Source organism: Anomaloglossus baeobatrachus, chromosome 5 (genome assembly GCF_048569485.1).
Source record: "Anomaloglossus baeobatrachus isolate aAnoBae1 chromosome 5, aAnoBae1.hap1, whole genome shotgun sequence".
Classification (NCBI taxonomy): domain Eukaryota; kingdom Metazoa; phylum Chordata; class Amphibia; order Anura; family Aromobatidae; genus Anomaloglossus; species Anomaloglossus baeobatrachus.
Window position 1 is genome coordinate 125,135,656 of NC_134357.1, and position 18,547 is coordinate 125,154,202.

Below are 18,547 nucleotides of genomic sequence, written 5' to 3' on the forward strand. Positions count from 1 at the left end.
TCACTTATGTGCTGATTACCGGCAGCTCCTGCAGCGATCGATTGGACAGGAGTATGATCCTGTCCCATCGCTGCAGGAGCTGCCGGTAATCAGCTGATGAAGTCCCCTGACGGCAGGAGCAGCTGATAGCCGGCCGGGCGCAAAAAAGCCGGCGACACCGCGAGAATCGATGAGCTGATCCACCGCCAGGTTCTGCAAGCTTCGTACGTGCCCCGGGGAGACTGCACACAGCCAGAGCGGCGGTACCGAGACAGGGGCTGGGAGCGGACATGGCACCGTGACCCTGCAGACAGGTGAGTATGACATTTTTTTTTTTCTACTGTTCACTTTGGTTTTCGCCGCTGCCTCCACCTCCCGCCCAGACATGGCGCCGCACGGAGCTGACATGGCACCGGGCGGGTTGTGGACGCAGCGGTGACGGTACCGGGAGGATTCATGCTTCTGTGTTTACCAACAGAAGGAATCCTCTTCCTGTACACGTCACTGTAGTACCCACCCCTTGCGTTTATAGCTGCGTTTTTAGTCAGAGAAACGCAGCTATATGCGTTTTTCATTGCGTTGTTGAACATCTCATTGAACTCAATGGGTGAAAAACGCAGTGAAAAACGCAGAAATAATTGACATGCTGCATTTTTGTGGTCAACACAAAAACGCAGCTACAAAAAAACGCTGTCTGCGGACAGCACTTCTGAAAACCCATAGACATTGCTGGGGAAGCAATGTCACTGCGTTTTCAGCACAAAAATGTGGTAAAAAACGCCGCAAAAAAAGCAGCAAAAACGCCTAGTGCGCACAATGGCATAGACTTTACTCGGGAAGCAAAGTCATGCAGTTTTCTGAGTAAAAACGCACCAGAAAAACGCGCAAAAACGCCACGAAAAACGCACTGTGTGAACTTACCCTTAGTTGGTGACATGCAGCATCGCAGGTGACAGAGCAGAGCAAGTTGGTGACATGCTCTGCTCTGACACATAGTGTGCTGCATGTCACTGTATCCACTCTGGAACTTGTTGTGCAGGTGACCGGATGCTACATGTCACTAACTGTCTCCACTGTGGTACTTGTTTTGCAAGTGAGAGTGTATACAGTTGGTACTATGCAGCAGAAATCAGAGTGGAGACAGATAGTGACATGTAGCATCCGGTCACCTGCACAACAAGTCCCAGAATGGAGACAGTGACATGCAGCACACTATGTGTCAGAGCAGAGCATGTCACTGTCTCCACTCTGGGACTTGTTGTGCAGGTGACCGGATGCTACATGTCACTGTCTCCACTCTGGGACTTGTTGTGCAGGTGACCGGATGCTACATGTCACTGTATCCACTCTGGGACTTGTTGTGCAGGTGACCGGATGCTACATGTCACTAACTGTCTCCACTGTGGTACTTGTTCTGCAAGTGAGAGTGTATACAGTTGGTACTATGCAGCAGAAATCAGAGTGGAGACAGATAGTGACATATAGCATCCGGTCACCTGCACAAGTCCCAGAGTGGATACAGTTAGTGACATGTAGCATCCGGTCACCTGCACAACAAATCCCAGAATGGAGACAGTGACATGCAGCACACTATGTGTCAGAGCAGAGCATGTCACTGTCTCCACTGTGGGACTTGTTGTGCAGGTGACAGAGTGGAGCAGATTGGTCCCATGCAGCGTCCGGTCACCTGTGCTGCTGGTGGGAGTATATGATCACACTGCCGACACCGCCCGCTCTCCTGACAGCTGAGCACAGCGGGCGGGTGGACAGTGTGATCACATACTTGCGTGACAGGGGGGATTTCAGTGGAGGAAACCCCCCCTGTACTCCACACTGGCGCCCCGTACCTCCCACAGCTGAATGCTGGTAAGCGCGCGCTCTGCCTTCACCGCTCCACACTGGCGTCCTCCGGATCCTCCCCTCGATGCTGGGCTGTGACGTGCGGTAGTCACCGCCCACAGCCCAGTCAATCACTGTGAGTGGCGCCGGCATCCTGTGACGTACCCGTCTAGTTTGAGAGCCCGGAAATGCCGGGACGTCAGAGGATGCAGGCGGCCACAGCTCCAGGGGGTCATGTGACTGGCACTGAGCGTGCAGGATAGCGCCGCTCAGTGCCAGAAATGGAAACAGAAGCCAATGCAGAAGCTGCAGACAATGGTAAGTGGCAATCATTGGGGGAAAAAAAAAATGGGTGAACCACCCCTTTAAGAAAAACTGAAAAGGGAGTGATCTATGTTTGTAGATTGTTTTTTTAAAATTCCTGATGGGATTTGCAACCAGTTTTAGTGATAAATATATCTAGACTTATAGGAGGTACATTGATTTCAAACATAGGACTAGAAAAAAATGTGTCCGTATGAAACCGCATCAATTCCAGGGACTTTGTACGATTTTAGTCTGGTGTATGAGTAACCAATTACACCTAACAGGTGATAATGATCAGCATTTTCATACTCTGTTAAAATAATCATTAACAGAAACAGCTGTGTAGGAAGTTTAAAAACTGAATGAGGAACAGCCAAACTGCTATGAAAGTGAGGTCTGTGAAGACTGTTTCATGTCACAAGTCATGCTAAAATCATGGCAAGACCAAGCACAGCAACAAGACACAAGGCAATTATACTGCATCAGCAAAGTCTCTCCCAGGCAAAGATTTCGAGATGTGTCATCCAAGCGGTTTTGCCTCATTACCAAGAATTCGGGAATGTTAAGGACTGTAGACAAAGTGGTCAGTCAAGGAGATTTAGTTCAGCAGATGAAAAATGATATATGTTTACTTCTTCCTGAAATCAGAAAAGGTCCAGCAGTGCCATCAGTTCAAAATGGACAGCAACAAGTAGGAACCAGTTACACTAATATTTGCAGAAGTCCAGCCTTGATGTAAGAATTGTTTCCAAAACTAACACCACTGACATGGAAACATGGCCAATAGGTTATAGTGAAGCATGGTGGAAGTTTCCTGCAAATTTGGGGCTGCATTTCAGCAAATGGAGTTGGAAAATTGATCAAGAATAATGGTATCCTCAATGATGAAAAATATATGCAAAAATGTACCCTTTATGCAATACAATCTGAGAGGTGCCCCAAATTGATTCTTCGGCAGGACAAGGACCTCAGACATACAGCCAATGTTATGAAGAACTATATTCAGAGTAAAGAAGAACAAAGAGTCTTGGAAGTGATGATATGGCCTCCAGGGAGCCCTGATCTCAACATCATTGAGTCTTTGAAAAGATAGAGTATTTGCTTGAACCTACATCCACAGAAGATCCGATGTTAGTCCTCCAAGATGTTTGTAACATACTCCCTGCTGAGTACATTAAAAAACTGTGTGCAAGTAAAGTGTACCTAGGATAATCGATACTTTGATGCTGATTTGAAGGGAAATGCACACCAAACATTGATTTCTTATTGTTCATTCACTTTGCATTTTATTTATTGATCAAAATAAACTATTAAGACTTCCATTTTTTAAAACATTATCTTGGAACACTTTTTTCACTTTTTTGCCTAAAACATCTGCACAGTACGGTGTACAGCCAAACTGCTACAAAGGTGAGGTTGTGGAAGGTGGTTTTTGGTCACAGGTCACATTATATATTGATGCACACATTCCCCATCTGATGCACCATACACAGGGTGTTCGTTGCTAAAGTTAATTCGGCGTATTCTGGTGTGTAGACTTGCTCAGAGCTGTAACATGAATGCTAGGAGCTCATAAATATTAAAGAACCGCACAGAGAGCTTTGCTACATTTTGCCTGGTTTTATCACGGAGGTCCGAAGTTTAGAGGGCAAAGTGTTATTAAGTGTAAACAAAGCAAAACCAAATAGTAAAAAACAAACAAGAAATCATGGACGATCGACTAAAGCAGTTTTTCACGTACTGAAGAGTACAATAAAATGGATAACTTTATGAGGATCATGAAGAGTTTTAGGCAATGTAAAGAGATTTACGAAGGAGCCTGAAGACAGTCGGCAGTGCCAGTAAACTCAGTACACCAATACACATATATCTATCTAGAGCTTAAGTACTGGTGACAAAACCTAAGAACAAGACTGATTATTCCAGGAGATTTACAGTCATCTGATGATGAAAAGAGTTTCCTGGACTGGTGTGATCACAAATTTTAGTGACGTACCCATAAACTCTATTTTCAGAGTGATCGGACAACTATTCAGGGAGGCAGACCACTACTTTGCAACATAAATATCACACTACAAGCTTGGATCTTCCTAGATGCTTTTCTTTAGGGCGTAAAGATTCTTAGCTGAGGCAAACATTCTGTAATGTAATTAAATGCATGTTTGCTCTTACCGGGTTCAATAGGACGGTCAGGAACAGTTCACCACCACGGATGGACTTGTCAAGCTCTTTCGACCCTCCTGGATACTCATTGTAGAATATAGTGTGAGTGAAAAGTCCACACGTCTGTCGGGGTAAAACCTTGAGACAAAATGCATGGCAAAAGCTTATTAGCTACATTTCTAATGGATACTCATCATTGAAAACAAATAAAAAGAAGCAAAAGGCACAGGTGTCCCTAACATTCATTGTAAACACAAAAGACCAAAAATGCAATAGTTGCAGTGTATTTCACTCTCGAAGACCGAGTGTTTTGTTTTTATCAATTTTTTCTAAAACACTTTTGGATGATCATTTCAAAATAGGAGGACATGTTTGGAGATACAGTATATAGTGTCTTAATTTTTGAACTCCATGATCTTAAGTCTACTTTCAACATTAAAAAAACCTATGAAACTCTTTCTAAATTGATCTTTCACTCTCAAATTCATTGGTAAATCATGTACTCGGTGAAGACCGACTCATTACGGAGATGGGGAGGACTGTTGGCTCTTTTAAAATTCTATGGAGTAGAGAGGAATTATAGGCAGACAGACATCCTTCTAAAATGACAGTTCTCCACAGAACTTAATGAGATCCAACTCCGGACTCCGTATTGGGAAAATCTGTATTCACTGAAGACAGATTTACCTGTGAATTGAGAATTTTGAGATTGATTGATTGATCAGACTTGCAGAACGTGGATTTCTTGGTTACGACATGTAACAAAGTTTCTTATTTTCAGGACTACTATTACCTTATAACAAAGAAAAAAAACAAAACACTAATTGTCCTATAAAACCCCAATAGCTCGCGCCACAACATGAATTTCTATGCAGTATAAAGAGACAGTATTTTGTTGATGAGACTGTACTATAAATCCACCGTTACCATGATGTTGTTGTGGACAAATCCTCTCCGGTAGCGAGCAGGTCTCAGGTGAGGATATTCTTCTGTGCTGGTGACTTGGATGTTCCATACAGATTTCCAGGCTTCATAAAGTTGACTATGTATTGGGTAAACTCCTGAATGATGAGGTGCAACTGCATACCCCAAATCTATGGGGATACCATGTTCCTAAAAACGCAATAGGATAGCATATTGTTATGGAAGCATGAGGGGTGAAATAAAATCTTAAATATAACTACAAAGAATCATTGTATGATAACATCACCAGCAGACAAATAGAGGAGTTGAAAGTTGAAAGAACATGTTCGATAAAATTTTATGTAACCAACCCATTCTGGTGAGACCAGATGACAATCTAATAAGGATGCTAAAAAAGGCTTCATTTACAAGAACGTATTATATGGTCTGCATGGGGATACCAATGCCCAGACCGACCCAAATTAAAAGCCTCACAGGCATACATGAGGCTGGGAGCTTGGATCAGTAGTGTTGCAGGCCTGTAAATTCACCATATGTTTATGTGAATGAAAGCTTGGTATGGTGAATTCCAACATGCCCACTTAAAAGGGACTGTCAACACAGAATATTGGTACAAAGTAGAGGCACTCGGTGCATCATGGCAGGGCCAAGAATTTAAAGGGAACCTGTCAGCAGTCTGGGTGCATATTGCTAATCCCTGCATCTAGTAGCATACACAAAGATCTCTAGAAAAAGCATTTCTAAAGATCATTTATCATATGCTAATGAGCACGGGGACTAGTCACAAAGGTGTTCGTTCCTGCACTCATTGCACCCTCTTAGCATGGTAGCACGCCTGCCTACATACTATTCAATGCAGTATCACAAGCGGTGCCGCGCATACCTGTGTCCGCTGTGACTGCTGATCTGAATTCCCTGCAATTGCGGTCATGTGCACTATGAAGCTGGGAGTACATGTCTTGGCTTTAGAGAGGTCTAGTGCGCATTACCGGAAGTTTCGGGACTTCTGATCAACAGACACAGGTACTTGCATCACCGGTGGTGATGCTGCCTTGAATAGCATGTTCGCACGCCCCTGTGGGAGTGCTACTTTTCTAAGAGGTCGGAATTAGAGCAGGAACTAACAGCCTTGTGACTAGTCCCTGCGCTCATTAGCATAAGATAAAAGAGCTTTAGAAATATTTTTTTTTAAAGATCTCTTTATCTATGCTACTAGATAGAGGGACAGTTAGGCAGGGATTAGAAATATGCACACAAAACGGCTTGTGTTTCTGGGTGCATATTGCACCTAACAGGTTCCCTTTAAAGGGAACCTGTCATCAGAAATTTAGCTATAAAGCTAAAAGTTCCCCCCTCTGCAGCTCCTGGGCTGCATTCTAGGAAGCTTCCTATAGTTTTTGTGGCCCCTTTTATTCCAAAATAAATACTTTACAAACTTGTACCTTTTTGTATGCAAATTTCTTAAATCTTCCATGGGGGCGGGCTGCCTGATGTACGTTGTTGTCCTCCTGCCGATTTACGCCGCCCCCGAACGCTGAATTTCAAACCTCAGGATGCCGCCCCTGGGCGCCCGTGGTCCCGCGCATGCGCTGTGCTACTATAGCGGTGCCGTGCACTGTGTGCACGTGTGACCGCTAGTGACACTTTGCGCGGGCACAAGGTTATGGGCGGCGCTGTGAGTGTCATCAGCAAGTGCCGCCCATAACCTCGTGACCGCAGTTTCCCCTCTTCCTCCAGCGTTCTGCGCAAACGCTCGCTGGCCAGATGACCGGACGTCACCTCCTTCCCATCCTGCTCAGCAGCAGGAAATAGATGGGAGGAGCGGACTGAGCAGTCGGTGCCCGCGCAAAAGCGTCACCAGCGGTCACACGTGCACGCAGTGCACGGCACCGCTACAGTAGTACAGCGCATGCACGGGACCACGGGCGCCCAGGGGCGGCGTCCTGAGGTTTGAAATTCAGCGTTCGGGGGCGGCGTAAATCGGCAGGAGGACAGCAACGTACATCAGGCAGCCCGCCCCCATGGAAGATTTATGAAATTTGCATACGAAAAGGTACAAGTTTGTAAAGTATTTATTTTGGAATAAAAGGGGCCACAAAAACTATAGGAAGCTTCCTAGAATGAAGCCCAGGAACTGCAGAGGGGGGAACTTTTAGCTTTATAGCTAAATTTCTGATGACAGGTTCCCTTTAAATACACCTTCCCACCGACATGTTTCTCTATCTCTACCCTCCTCCCCTCTTCTTTGCTTGACAGTTCTGGCTTCATACAGCAAGAGAATGGTGGAGATATAGAAAACAAGCAGATGAGGTTATTGAAATGATTGGCCGCACCATGATGTGCCGAGCGCCTGTACTTGGTTTGAAGTCATTCTTAGGCTGGTTTCACACTACGTTTATTTAACATCCGTCCATAACGTTTTTTTAGCGGAAAAACGGATCCAGTGCAAATGCGTTTTCACTTCAATGCATTTGCAATGGACTCGCGTTAACATGCGTTCACCTGCGTTTGCGTGCGTTATAGTGAGGATCCAGCGACTTGCAGTTTTTTAACATCTTTCAAAAACGCTACTTGTAGCGTTTTTGAGCTGCGTCCAAATACTGCATGTCACCGGATCCTGACTAAACAGCACGCAAACGCAGGTGAACGCTGGCGTGCTGATAGACAGGATCCTGCTTGCTCTACTGAGCATAAACAGAACTAGTCTCGCGTGATCTGTCTCTCTCTCCTCCTCCCTCCCTCACCCTCTCTCTATCTATGTCTTTCCCCCTTCCTCCCCTCCCTCTCTCTCCCACCTGAGAGCTGCGGACACTCGTAACCAAGGTAAATATCGGGTAACCACTTCTCTTAGTTACCCGATGTTTACGTTGGTTACGTGTGCAGGCAGCCCTGCTCCTAGCAGCTGCAGACACTTGTAACCAAGATAAATATCGGGTGTCCAAGCCCAATGTTTACCTTGGTTACCAGCGTCTGCAGCTGTCAGAAGCCGGCTCCCAGTCTAGTTCCCCTCACTCCCGATCACATGACTCCAATGCCCGCCCCTAAACATCCAGTGACAGGATCCTGCAAAATAACAGATGCGTTTGCATGCGTTTTTTGCTGTAAAAGCAGGATCCGCTTTTGCAGCAAAAAAACGTTCCTGACGCATGTTAAATAAACGTAGTGTGAAACCAGCCTTACAGAAGTTTCTGGCAGCCGCTTATTACCCTCCCTCCATTGACTACACATACAGTCTCCTCAGAGCCAAGCAATCCTGTGTATGGGGAACTAGGACAACTGTTGACCAAGTGAGCAGTTTGGTAAAAGTTATCGGAGGTGCATGGCACAATAGATTCACTGCATAAATCAAGCCTATGCACATTTACCTGAATATAAAGCCCAATTATTCATTTGTGGGTTCAGACTACATTTACCCATCCCAAATTATTGGTGGTTTGATAGTGAGTGAAACTGGGAAAAGAAGCTGTGCAAATAATAATAATCTCTGGACAGAGATGAGAAATACATTAAATAAGCAGCAGAAATAATAGAGGAAATATGTTACAAGGACGGGATGACTGAAATTAAACACACAGCCAAGGACCTAAAATAGGAACAGACCTAGTGACTTCATAATTTTTTTTTAAATATTATTACAAGATGCAACAAACGATCAAATAGATGAAAAACTACATCTGAGAGGGTTAAATGTTAAAGAATAAGCTTAACATTAAACTTCGCAACATTATATACACCCCCAATTCCCAAAAACGTGTAACATGCAAAGAAAACAAGATTGTAAGGATTTGGAAATCTCTTACTTTCGCTTGCTATCGTTACATTTTACACAGCATCCACACTTTTTGGGGTTGTAGCTCTGGTTTGGCGGCTGCAGCATATTCTGTGTCAGTAAAGGATGCCTGACCTTACAGCTGCCGCTATTCTTTTCAGCGCTGTAAGAGCAGACCTGCTTAGCGGCTTTTTGAGTTCACGTTCACTATTATAATGAGACAAAGAAGGGACCAAGTACACGAAAGAGGCCATTCAAGGTCAACAACGCTCTACAAATACGAGCGGTGCCAATGTGCAAACTAATAAACAAAAGCTGCCAGCTCGGCCTCATAGCTGCTCGGAGACAGACCTTTATTATTATACAGAAACTGGGATTCAGGAGAGAAATGGAAAGCAAGCGCTGGGTTACCTTATGCGAGCGTACGTCTGTCAGTCCCGCAGCGACTAATATCAGTAAAACATGGAATTTCACGTGTGTGGTCACGGCTCGCTGGGGCCAGGTCTGTCTTTATTAATGTTCCACATCAGTAGCCGGGAGCGCAGTGAGGCCACTGGCACAGAACATACCTTTTCACACATCAAGCCTCCTGTCTTTTTTTTGTCAGAATTGCCCGCACAACTATTTTCTATCCTTTTATCTTCCTTTCTGGGAGCTTTGTATAACCCATACTATCTCGGTATGAAATAATGCTGATAAGTGGCCACCTTTCTTCCATTACACAGACTTTAATATTGACAACATATTCATAGTTAGGTAATCAATATCAGATCGATGGGCGAGTATCTGCTGCACCATCCACGCCCACTAACTGATGGACGGAACTGGATTAATGTGGGTGCCAGAGTCAGATCTCCACCGATCGGATCCCAATAGCCTATCCCAGGGATAAATCAATGTTAAAGTCCTACAGTTTAGTGTTAGAGTTAGAAACAGTAAGGCTTATACTATGAGCATGTGATAATTAGAGAATTATTTTATATAAAATGTTGCCAGTAATCCATTACTCAAAAAAGATTAATGGAGTGAAAACGTGACACTTCATAAATATATATGAATGTATATATACACAATGCAATATGTGATGGAGTTACATTCAGTACAGTATGTGACCGTTTTAATAATTGCACATCAGTACTTTATGACGGATGCGGCAATGTAGGAGCCTCGGATATAGATTTGATCATACTTTAAAACCACAATAAAGTGGGGAACTAAGTCCGAAAAAGAGCAAAGAAAGTGAGAGTAGTACTCACACTGAGGGATTCAGGGCAATCATGTATTACATGGTCACCTATTAAATTCAATGAGCAGGCAGTCCCATGACAATTGGATTGTGAGCTAATATAGAAGAAAAAAGGAGTCCTATAATGAGTATCTCCACTTCAAGGGAATCTGTCAGTAGGATCAACCCTCCTTAGCTGTATGTATGGGCATTAAGGTCATAGGAAGCTGAATAAAATGATACCTAGATATCTGTGATCTTATGTCTTATTTTAGACGAATCCATGTTTTTCTTATATGTAAATGAGCTGTAAGGCTATGTGCCCACGCTGCGGAAAATGCGCGGATTTTGCCGCAGATTTCTCGCGGAAAAGCCGCGGATTTCCCGAAAATATGCAGCTCGGGCACTTCCCAGACATTTCTATGGCATTTTGGAAATGCTGTGCCCACGCTGCGGATTTTTCCGCAGTGGATTTCGTGCGGATTTTGATCTGGAAAAATCTGCAACATGTCAATTATTGTTACGGATTTTCATCCGGATTTTGGCTTTAAAATTGGGAAGAAAAAAAAAAAATCCGCACCAAATCCGCGGCAATTCCGCACCTTTGAAAAGGTGCGGATTTTGCGGGAAAGCTGCGGATTTTGATGCAGAAAAATCGGCAGCTACATTCTCCCGTGCACACATAGCCTTAAGATCTATAGTCTGGACACCGATCTCCCTGAGCACCTGCCTCCAGAGATCATTATAAATACGGCCGCTCTCTGTTCTCCTGATCTTACGGTTTGTGATAATAACGGACACATCTGCAGGTTCCTCTCAGCTTCAGCCTCCATCTCACAGTCAGTGTTGGCATATAGTTGCAATACAGCAGAGCTGTGAGAGCTGCAGCTGCTAACGTGTTTGTCTTCTTACAAAGTTCTACTGTTCTGTATTAGTTACACATCTCACACTAACTGTAATGCACTAATTTAAAATAAGCACAGGAGAAAATTCTCTGGCAGATCAGTCTAGCCTATAGCCTGGAACAGTTAATTTACATAAGAAAAACATGAATTTCCCTGATATAAGACATCAGATCATAGATATCAAGATATCATTTTATGCAACTTTGTATGACCTACATGCCCATATGGACGGCAAAGGAGGGTTGATCCTACTGACAGATTCCCTTTAAAGTGTAACGGTCATTTTGAAAAACGTTTTATATATTACAGGCACTGCATGGTGTTGGTGATCAGTTGGGGGTTCGTGTACTGAGACCTCTGATGATCAGTCAAAAAAACAGTTCTTAAATGTGTAGATCCTGCATGAGCTGCGAGCACAGAGCAATGTATGGGCACAATAGTAAGCCTATGGATCCATATGCCACTCTGTGAGAGTGAATTCACAGACTCCTAGGCATACTATTGAGCACATATGCAGACCCCCATCGATCAGCAACACTATGCAGTGCCTGAAAAATATAAGAACTTTTACAAAACTACAGTTACATTTTAACACCAAACATTTTCTGGAGACCACTTCAGTAGTTGTGCTGGAGTAGTGTGCATTGCAGATACTAATATTCAGGCTCATGGTCAGTAAAGGCCCCAAACGCAAAGTATAAGCGGCCAGACCTGACAATATTATATGACGGCTCACAACCGTACCCTGACAGATGATGTTGGAGGAGATTAGGGACTTGGACATCCAGTCCGTGTGACATCCAGCAGCGACCTGGCCCCTGCTGTGAAATCGCTGATCGTTACACACTGTTCTGGTTTATTTTCTTCAAAGCCGATGTCCTGCTGGGCAGGACGCATCGCTGTGTTTGACACCTAACAATGACCTCCTATACAGGCTGCTCATCATTATACAGGTCGCTCATCGTTACTGCGTCGTTGGTAAGATCTGACTGTGTGACATCTCACCAGCGACCTCCCTGCGACTCACCAGCGATCCCTATCAGGTCGCATCGTTTTCGGGATCGCTGGTAAGTCGTTAAATGTGACAGGGGCTTAAGGAAATTTAGCTGGTGGCCAGAAGAGAGCTCTGCCTTCTGTTATCTAACGTTATCTTATAGGGAATCTGTCAGTATAATTTCTACTTATGAGAAATATGCGCATGTAGCGCTTTCAAATAACAGAACTGGACAAAATCCTTGATGCCAGTTCCTGGTGTTCTTGAAATTTTTATTTTTAAAGTCCAGTGGTAAAGTGTGCTTTGTTTCTAATATAAAGGTTATTTCTCCCATCTCTGATGATAGTTCTGATTAGTGATCAGTGAGCACTACCATGGTCGGGTGCTCTGCACTCGTAACCAGCGGTTAGACGCGACTCGAGTACCGGAATATAATGGAGGCAATGGGGAACTCAAGCAGCTCTCTGAGAAATCTTCAGGAAAATGCTCAAGTTTCCCATTGCCTTCAATTATATTTGGGTATTCGAGTCGCGGCCATCCGAGCATCCAACAGCTGGTTATGAGTACCAAGCACCCGAGCCTGGTAGTGCTCGCTCATCACTACCTCTGATGTAAGAGACCACTTCCTGTGTGTGACCGGACTACATAAAGTATTGCTGAACAACAGACGGTCATTCTGGGTATGCGAGAATATGTGATACATGGACTCAACCTGATGATAGCTATTCATACCTCATCATCATCGGCTACAAGAAAACAAACTCCCAAGATTAAGTGTCCTTGTTTCCTACAGCAACTGGAGTCCATGAACGGTTTCCCCGCTCTGATTACTAGGAAGAAACAAGGCCACTTCCCCTCTTCTTCTCATACATTAGGCCAGAACCGCACAACTTCTAAGGGTACTTTCACACATCCGGATTTTTGCTCTGCGGCACAATACGGCGTTCTGCAGAAAAACTGCAACCGGCTTTTGTAACGCCGATTGCGGTTTTTTTTTGCATTGACTTACATTAGTGCCGCATTGTGCCGTAGGGGCTTGCGTTCGGTCCGGTTTTTGCCGCATGCGGCAGATTTAGCCGATGCGGCGGCCGGATCGAACGTACCCTGCAACGTTTTTTGCTCCGGCAAAAAACACCGCATCGCGCCGCATCCGGCCGCTGCGGCACATTTTTCAATGCATCCCTATGGAGGCCGGATGCGGCGCGATGCGGAAAAAACCGCATCCGGTCGCCGCATGCGGTATTTTCCACTGCGCATGCTCAGTAGCATGCCGCAACCGGAAAAAACCGGACCGGCCGCATGTAAAAACTGATGCAAAGGATGCGGTGTTTTCACCGCATCCGTTGCATAGTTTTCACAGCCGGATTGAGCCGCAGGGCTCAAACCGGATGTGTGAAAGTAGCCTGAACACATTGAATTATAAAGGTATTTAGGGTGCTGGTAAGGCCACTGACAATGCTGGCACATATTGTGTTCTGAAGGATTCCTGTTCTCGTGTTGTAACTAGATTATCCCTATATAGTTATTGCTTTTATTAGACTGTAGGTCTTACAAATGTCCCCTCATTATACTATGTTCTTTACATTTGGTGGCAGTGATTTTTCTATATAGTTATCCTGGCATTAGAGTTTTAGTAAATGACTCTTTGCAGAAGCCATAAATGACAACATTAAGGAGTCTCATTAAGAAGTCATTTCTTTTTAAGACCTTTTAGTGCATAAAGAATATGATCCAGTCTTGGACTCTGGAAATGGTCCTATTCCTTCTTGTTCGATAGCCTGGTAAAGAATTTCTGCCCTAAATTGGAGCAGATGTGTTCACTACGATCTTGGTATCAGGATTTGTTACATGAAAATTCAGTGTGTATTTTTTAAAAAAAAACTTTGAAGCAGAAATTCAAGGCCGACACATTACTGCCGACTAAATGCCAATGGGTTAATGTGAGGATTAGTGCCACTGTCATTTAATAAGTGGAAACCCAAGGTATCCATATGCAAACTGTTAAAATCCGAATGGTGTTTGCTATCCTGTGTGTATGCACTCTCCCTTGTATTATGTGAATGGGGTAGGTGACATATCAGAAGATTATGTGGCCTCAGATGCAGAATTTTCCTGTAGGTTTATCAAGTATCTAATAATGTACGAGTGTCATAGTCTGTTTGCCATATAGAAATATCCAGTTATAAAGGAATTGGCCTCTTTCAAAAATCTTTTGCTTGTCAGCGCAATTCATTGTATAAAAAACAAAACAAAAAACCCACTTTAATTACCCTCCCCTTGTTGAGCAGTGCTCCAGTGATTGCGTATAGGCTACAGAAGTGATAGAATATCAACCAGTCCTGGGTGCACATTGCTAATCCCTGCCTAACTATACCAGCCTATAGTAGCATAGATAAAGAGATCTTTAGAAAAAGTATTTCTAAAGATCCCATATGATATGCTAATAAGCGCAGGGACTAGTCGCAAGGGCGTTAGTTCCCTTGACTAGTCGGCCCCCATAGCATGTTAGTTACGCCCCTGTGGTTGTGCTAAAATGCTAATGAATGTGCAGTGTCAAAGGCATGGTCGCTCTCACCTTTCTTCTGCCACCGTGCCCATCACTGGGCTTCAGCTCCATGCGCATGATCCCGGACTTCCGATCATGCGCACTACATGAGTTTGAAGCCAGGATGCGTACACCCGGTTTCATAGTACACATGACCGAAAGTCTGGGATCATGTGCACTGAGCCGAAATTCAGGAGTCGGATGCGATGGCAGCAGAGAGGCAAGTACGACCATCCTCTGATGCTGCACATTCATTAGCTTGTGAGCACACCCACATGGGAGTGCTTACTTGCTAAGGGGACTGACTAGCCAGGGGAATTAACGCCCAGGGGACTAGTCGCTGGTCTTATTAGCATATTATATGGGCTCTTTAGAAATACTTTTTCTAAAGATCTCTATGTATACTACTAGATGCTGGGACAGTTAGGCAGAGATTAGAACTGCTCGTGGTTCTGGGTGCATATTGCTCCAGACAGGTTCCCTTTAAAGGGAATCTGTCAGCAGGTTTTTGCCATGTAAGCTGAAGCCAGTATGCTGCAAGGGTTTACACAGAAAATTCAGGGCTGCCTGCCTTGTCACAGTGGGATCTGTTGTTTATTTGCTATGTTTGTTTAAAAAGCAGGACTTCTCATTGCTGGGACTACAAAGCCACTCCCTGCTGTGACTGTACATTGACAGTGAAGTGTCAATCTCTATAGAGAGCCTGGTGTGGTCAGGACAGCTCTCTGGACTCTGTTACATGACTAAAGCTAAAAATGCACATTGTATCAAAACCGCTGCACTCAGTAATCGAAGAGATGTGCACCTGCCATTTCAGAAGTCAAAGACCTGGGACGGGTCGAAACATCCTTATTTGCTCAGTCGCTTTGTCCTGAAATTTCAGACCTGACTACGGCCTACTGTATTTGCTTTATAATTAAAATTTGCAATTCAAAAGAAATTTTGAGAGTACGGTGAATACTTCCTCTATGATATTTTGGGTTAACACCCCACTTTACCAGCAGCTCTTATCCGAGTGCAAATAAATGACCTCGGCGGCCTGTTTAGGCTGCACGATTATCGGGATAAGAACGCTCTTAGGGACGTGCTTACATGATTGTCATGCACTAAAAACGCACCGCAAGCTTACATTAGACAGTCTAAAGAATGAACCAGAATTATCATCTTATATAAGTCATTGTGATAAGTTTGATGAATTACAGACTCGCCAATCTAATTTTATGCTGTAACAATTCCACAGGATTAGTAAATCTGTCCCAACTGTAACAGTTTTTCTAGCACTTTACTGTTACAGACTGTAATTGATTCTACAGAGTCCTCATTTTTCCCCTTTCTTACACCTGAACCAAGGTTTTGAAATCTGTTGTTAAATAAACAGTCTCAGCTACCCAAATCATTAACATTTTACAGCACACAGGAGAAAAATTGGTCCACTGTTTAAAAGGAATCTGTCACCAGGTTTTTGCTACCTAATCTGAGAGCAGCATAATGTAGGAGCAGAGATCCCGATTCCAGCAAATTCATGAGCTCTGTATAACTGCTAGATCTGCAGTAGAGAAAACATTGATTTTATCAAAACGACAGCAAACAGCTCAGTAAGTGACACATCAATGTAATCAGGGTCTCTGTCTGTACATTATGCTGCTCTCAGATGAGGTAGCAAAAACTTGGTGAAATATTCCCTTTAAATTCAATAAGTAGAACCCGCTCTATCTATTCCCAAAAGGAGGCACAGCAGAAACCTTGCACATTGCATGAAATTCCATCAGTGAAATTAATCCTTGAGATCATCAGCTGCTTCACCTCCACTAAAGACCAACGTCTTGTACCAATTTAGTATTTCACTATATGGTATATCTCAGGGCTGGGGAACCTCCGGATGTCATTTGCTCCGACCCTTGGGCATATTCCTGGTGATTATACGGCTTTGGCTACTGGGCCTGCTCTTTCGGCTGACAGTACTTTAATTCTTGAGTACATGCACACAGCTTAAACAATTACCAGTCTTTGTGCACACTGTACTTCTGTCTTATGAGTAGCATTCTTAACGCCTCGTTTGATGTATACAGCAGTCTCGGTGACTCCTATGTGATGGATTCTGCAGTCCCCCTACTGCTTTAGCTCTATAAACATCACGTGAGCAGTGATAGATTTCCAACTATGAGGAGACTTGAAGTGAAATATATAGTCATGGCTGAAAGTGTTGGCGCCCTTGAAATTATTCTCCCAGAAAATGATTGGAAATTAAACATGTTTTATTATACACATATTTATTTTCTGTGTATTGGAACAACGCTAAAAAAAAAAAAAAAAAAAAAAAAAAGGCAAATTGAACATAACGTCACACAAAACCCCCAAAATGGTCCACACAATTGTCATCTATCCAAACTTGTGGGTAAACAACTTTGTTTCAAGCATGTGATGCTTGTTCAAACTCACCTGTAGCAAGTGAAAGGTGTGGGCAATAAGAAAATCACACCTTAAGCTAGATAAAAAAGGGAGAAGTTGACAATCTTTGCATTGTGTGAATGTGTGTGCCAGACTCAGCATGGAGAACAAAAAGAGAAAAGAACTGTAAGGACTTGAGAACCAAAATTGTTGAAAAATATCAACAATTTCAAGATTACAAGGCAATCTAAAAAGATCTTCTTCCTTTGTCCACGGTGCGCAACTTAAATCAAGAAGTTTTCTACCTATGGCACTGTAGCTAATCTCTGTGGATGTGGACGGCAGAGAAATGTTGTAACACTATAGGATAGTCTGGATTGTGGAAAAGCAGCCCCAATCAAGTTCCCAAAAAATTCAAGCTGTCCTGCAGGTTCAGGGTGCGTCAGTGTCAGCACAAACTATCCACTGATATTTGCGTGAAATGAAACACTATGGCAGGAGACCCAGGAGGACCCCACTGCTGACAGACATAAAAAGAATAGACTGCACTGCAGTTTGCAACAATGTACACGAGTAGGCCAAAATCCTTCTGGAAAAGCATCTTGTAGATAGATGAGACCAAGATGGATCTTTTTGGCAAAGCACATAATTCTACTGTTTATGGAAATAGACATGAAGCCTACAAAGAAAAGAACACAGTACCTACAGTCAAATATGGTGGTGGTTCAAAGAAGGTTTGGGATTGTTTTTCTGCCTCTGGCACTGGGTGCCTTGACTGTGTATAAGGAGTCAAGAAATCTGAAGCATACCAAAAGGACTTTGAGTCACAATGTAATGCTCAATGTCAGAAAGCTGGGTTTGTGCCCTAGGTCATGGGTCTTCCAGCAGAACAATCACCACCAAGAAATAAAGTGCTTGAGAGTTCTGAAGTGGCAGCATTGTGTTTGGATCTAAATCCCATTGAACACCTGTGGAGAGATTTTAAAATTAATTTTTTGGAGAAGGCGCCTTTGTACATGAGAGACCTGGAAAAGTTTGTAAAAGAAAAGTGGTCCAAAACTCCAGCTAAGAGTTATAAGAAGTTATTGATGGTTATAAGAATCAACTGATTGCAGTTATTTTTTCCAAAGGGTGTGCAGCCAAATATTAAATTGAGGTGACAACAATTTTGTCAGGCCCATTTTGGGGGTTGTGTGTCAAATTATGCCCAATTAGCTCTTTTGCTGCTTTTTGAGGGGTTTTTTTTGCGTTGTTCCTATACACACACAAGGAAATAAACATATAAAGACATAACATAGGAGAAATACTTCATTTTCTGGAACAATTTCTAGGGTGCCAACACTTTTGGCCATGACTGTATTTGTCTGTTAGAGAACTTACTTCAGAGAACATTTCTTTACAAAAGTTATTAGAAACAGTGAACTGCGCTCGAGACTGATGCAAATCTGGAAAAACGGAACACGATCATTACAGCCTCACCAAAGCAAAGCGGCTCCAGCCATCACATTAG

The 18,547-nt window shown here is 43.5% G+C and overlaps 1 protein-coding gene across 2 annotated transcripts in view; it reads right to left on the reverse strand.

Moving 5' to 3' along the window:
- The window catches only part of NDST2 (N-deacetylase and N-sulfotransferase 2), a 195,906-nt gene that overhangs the window by 24,187 nt on the left and 153,172 nt on the right, over positions 1 to 18,547 (reverse strand). For both annotated transcript variants that reach the window (XM_075348849.1, XM_075348850.1), the window contains exons 5-6: positions 5,215 to 5,400; positions 4,297 to 4,425 (exon numbers count right to left, since the gene is read on the reverse strand). In XM_075348849.1, the coding sequence (XP_075204964.1) occupies positions 4,297 to 4,425; positions 5,215 to 5,400 (315 nt within the window). The remainder of the gene's footprint in view (positions 1 to 4,296; positions 4,426 to 5,214; positions 5,401 to 18,547) is intronic.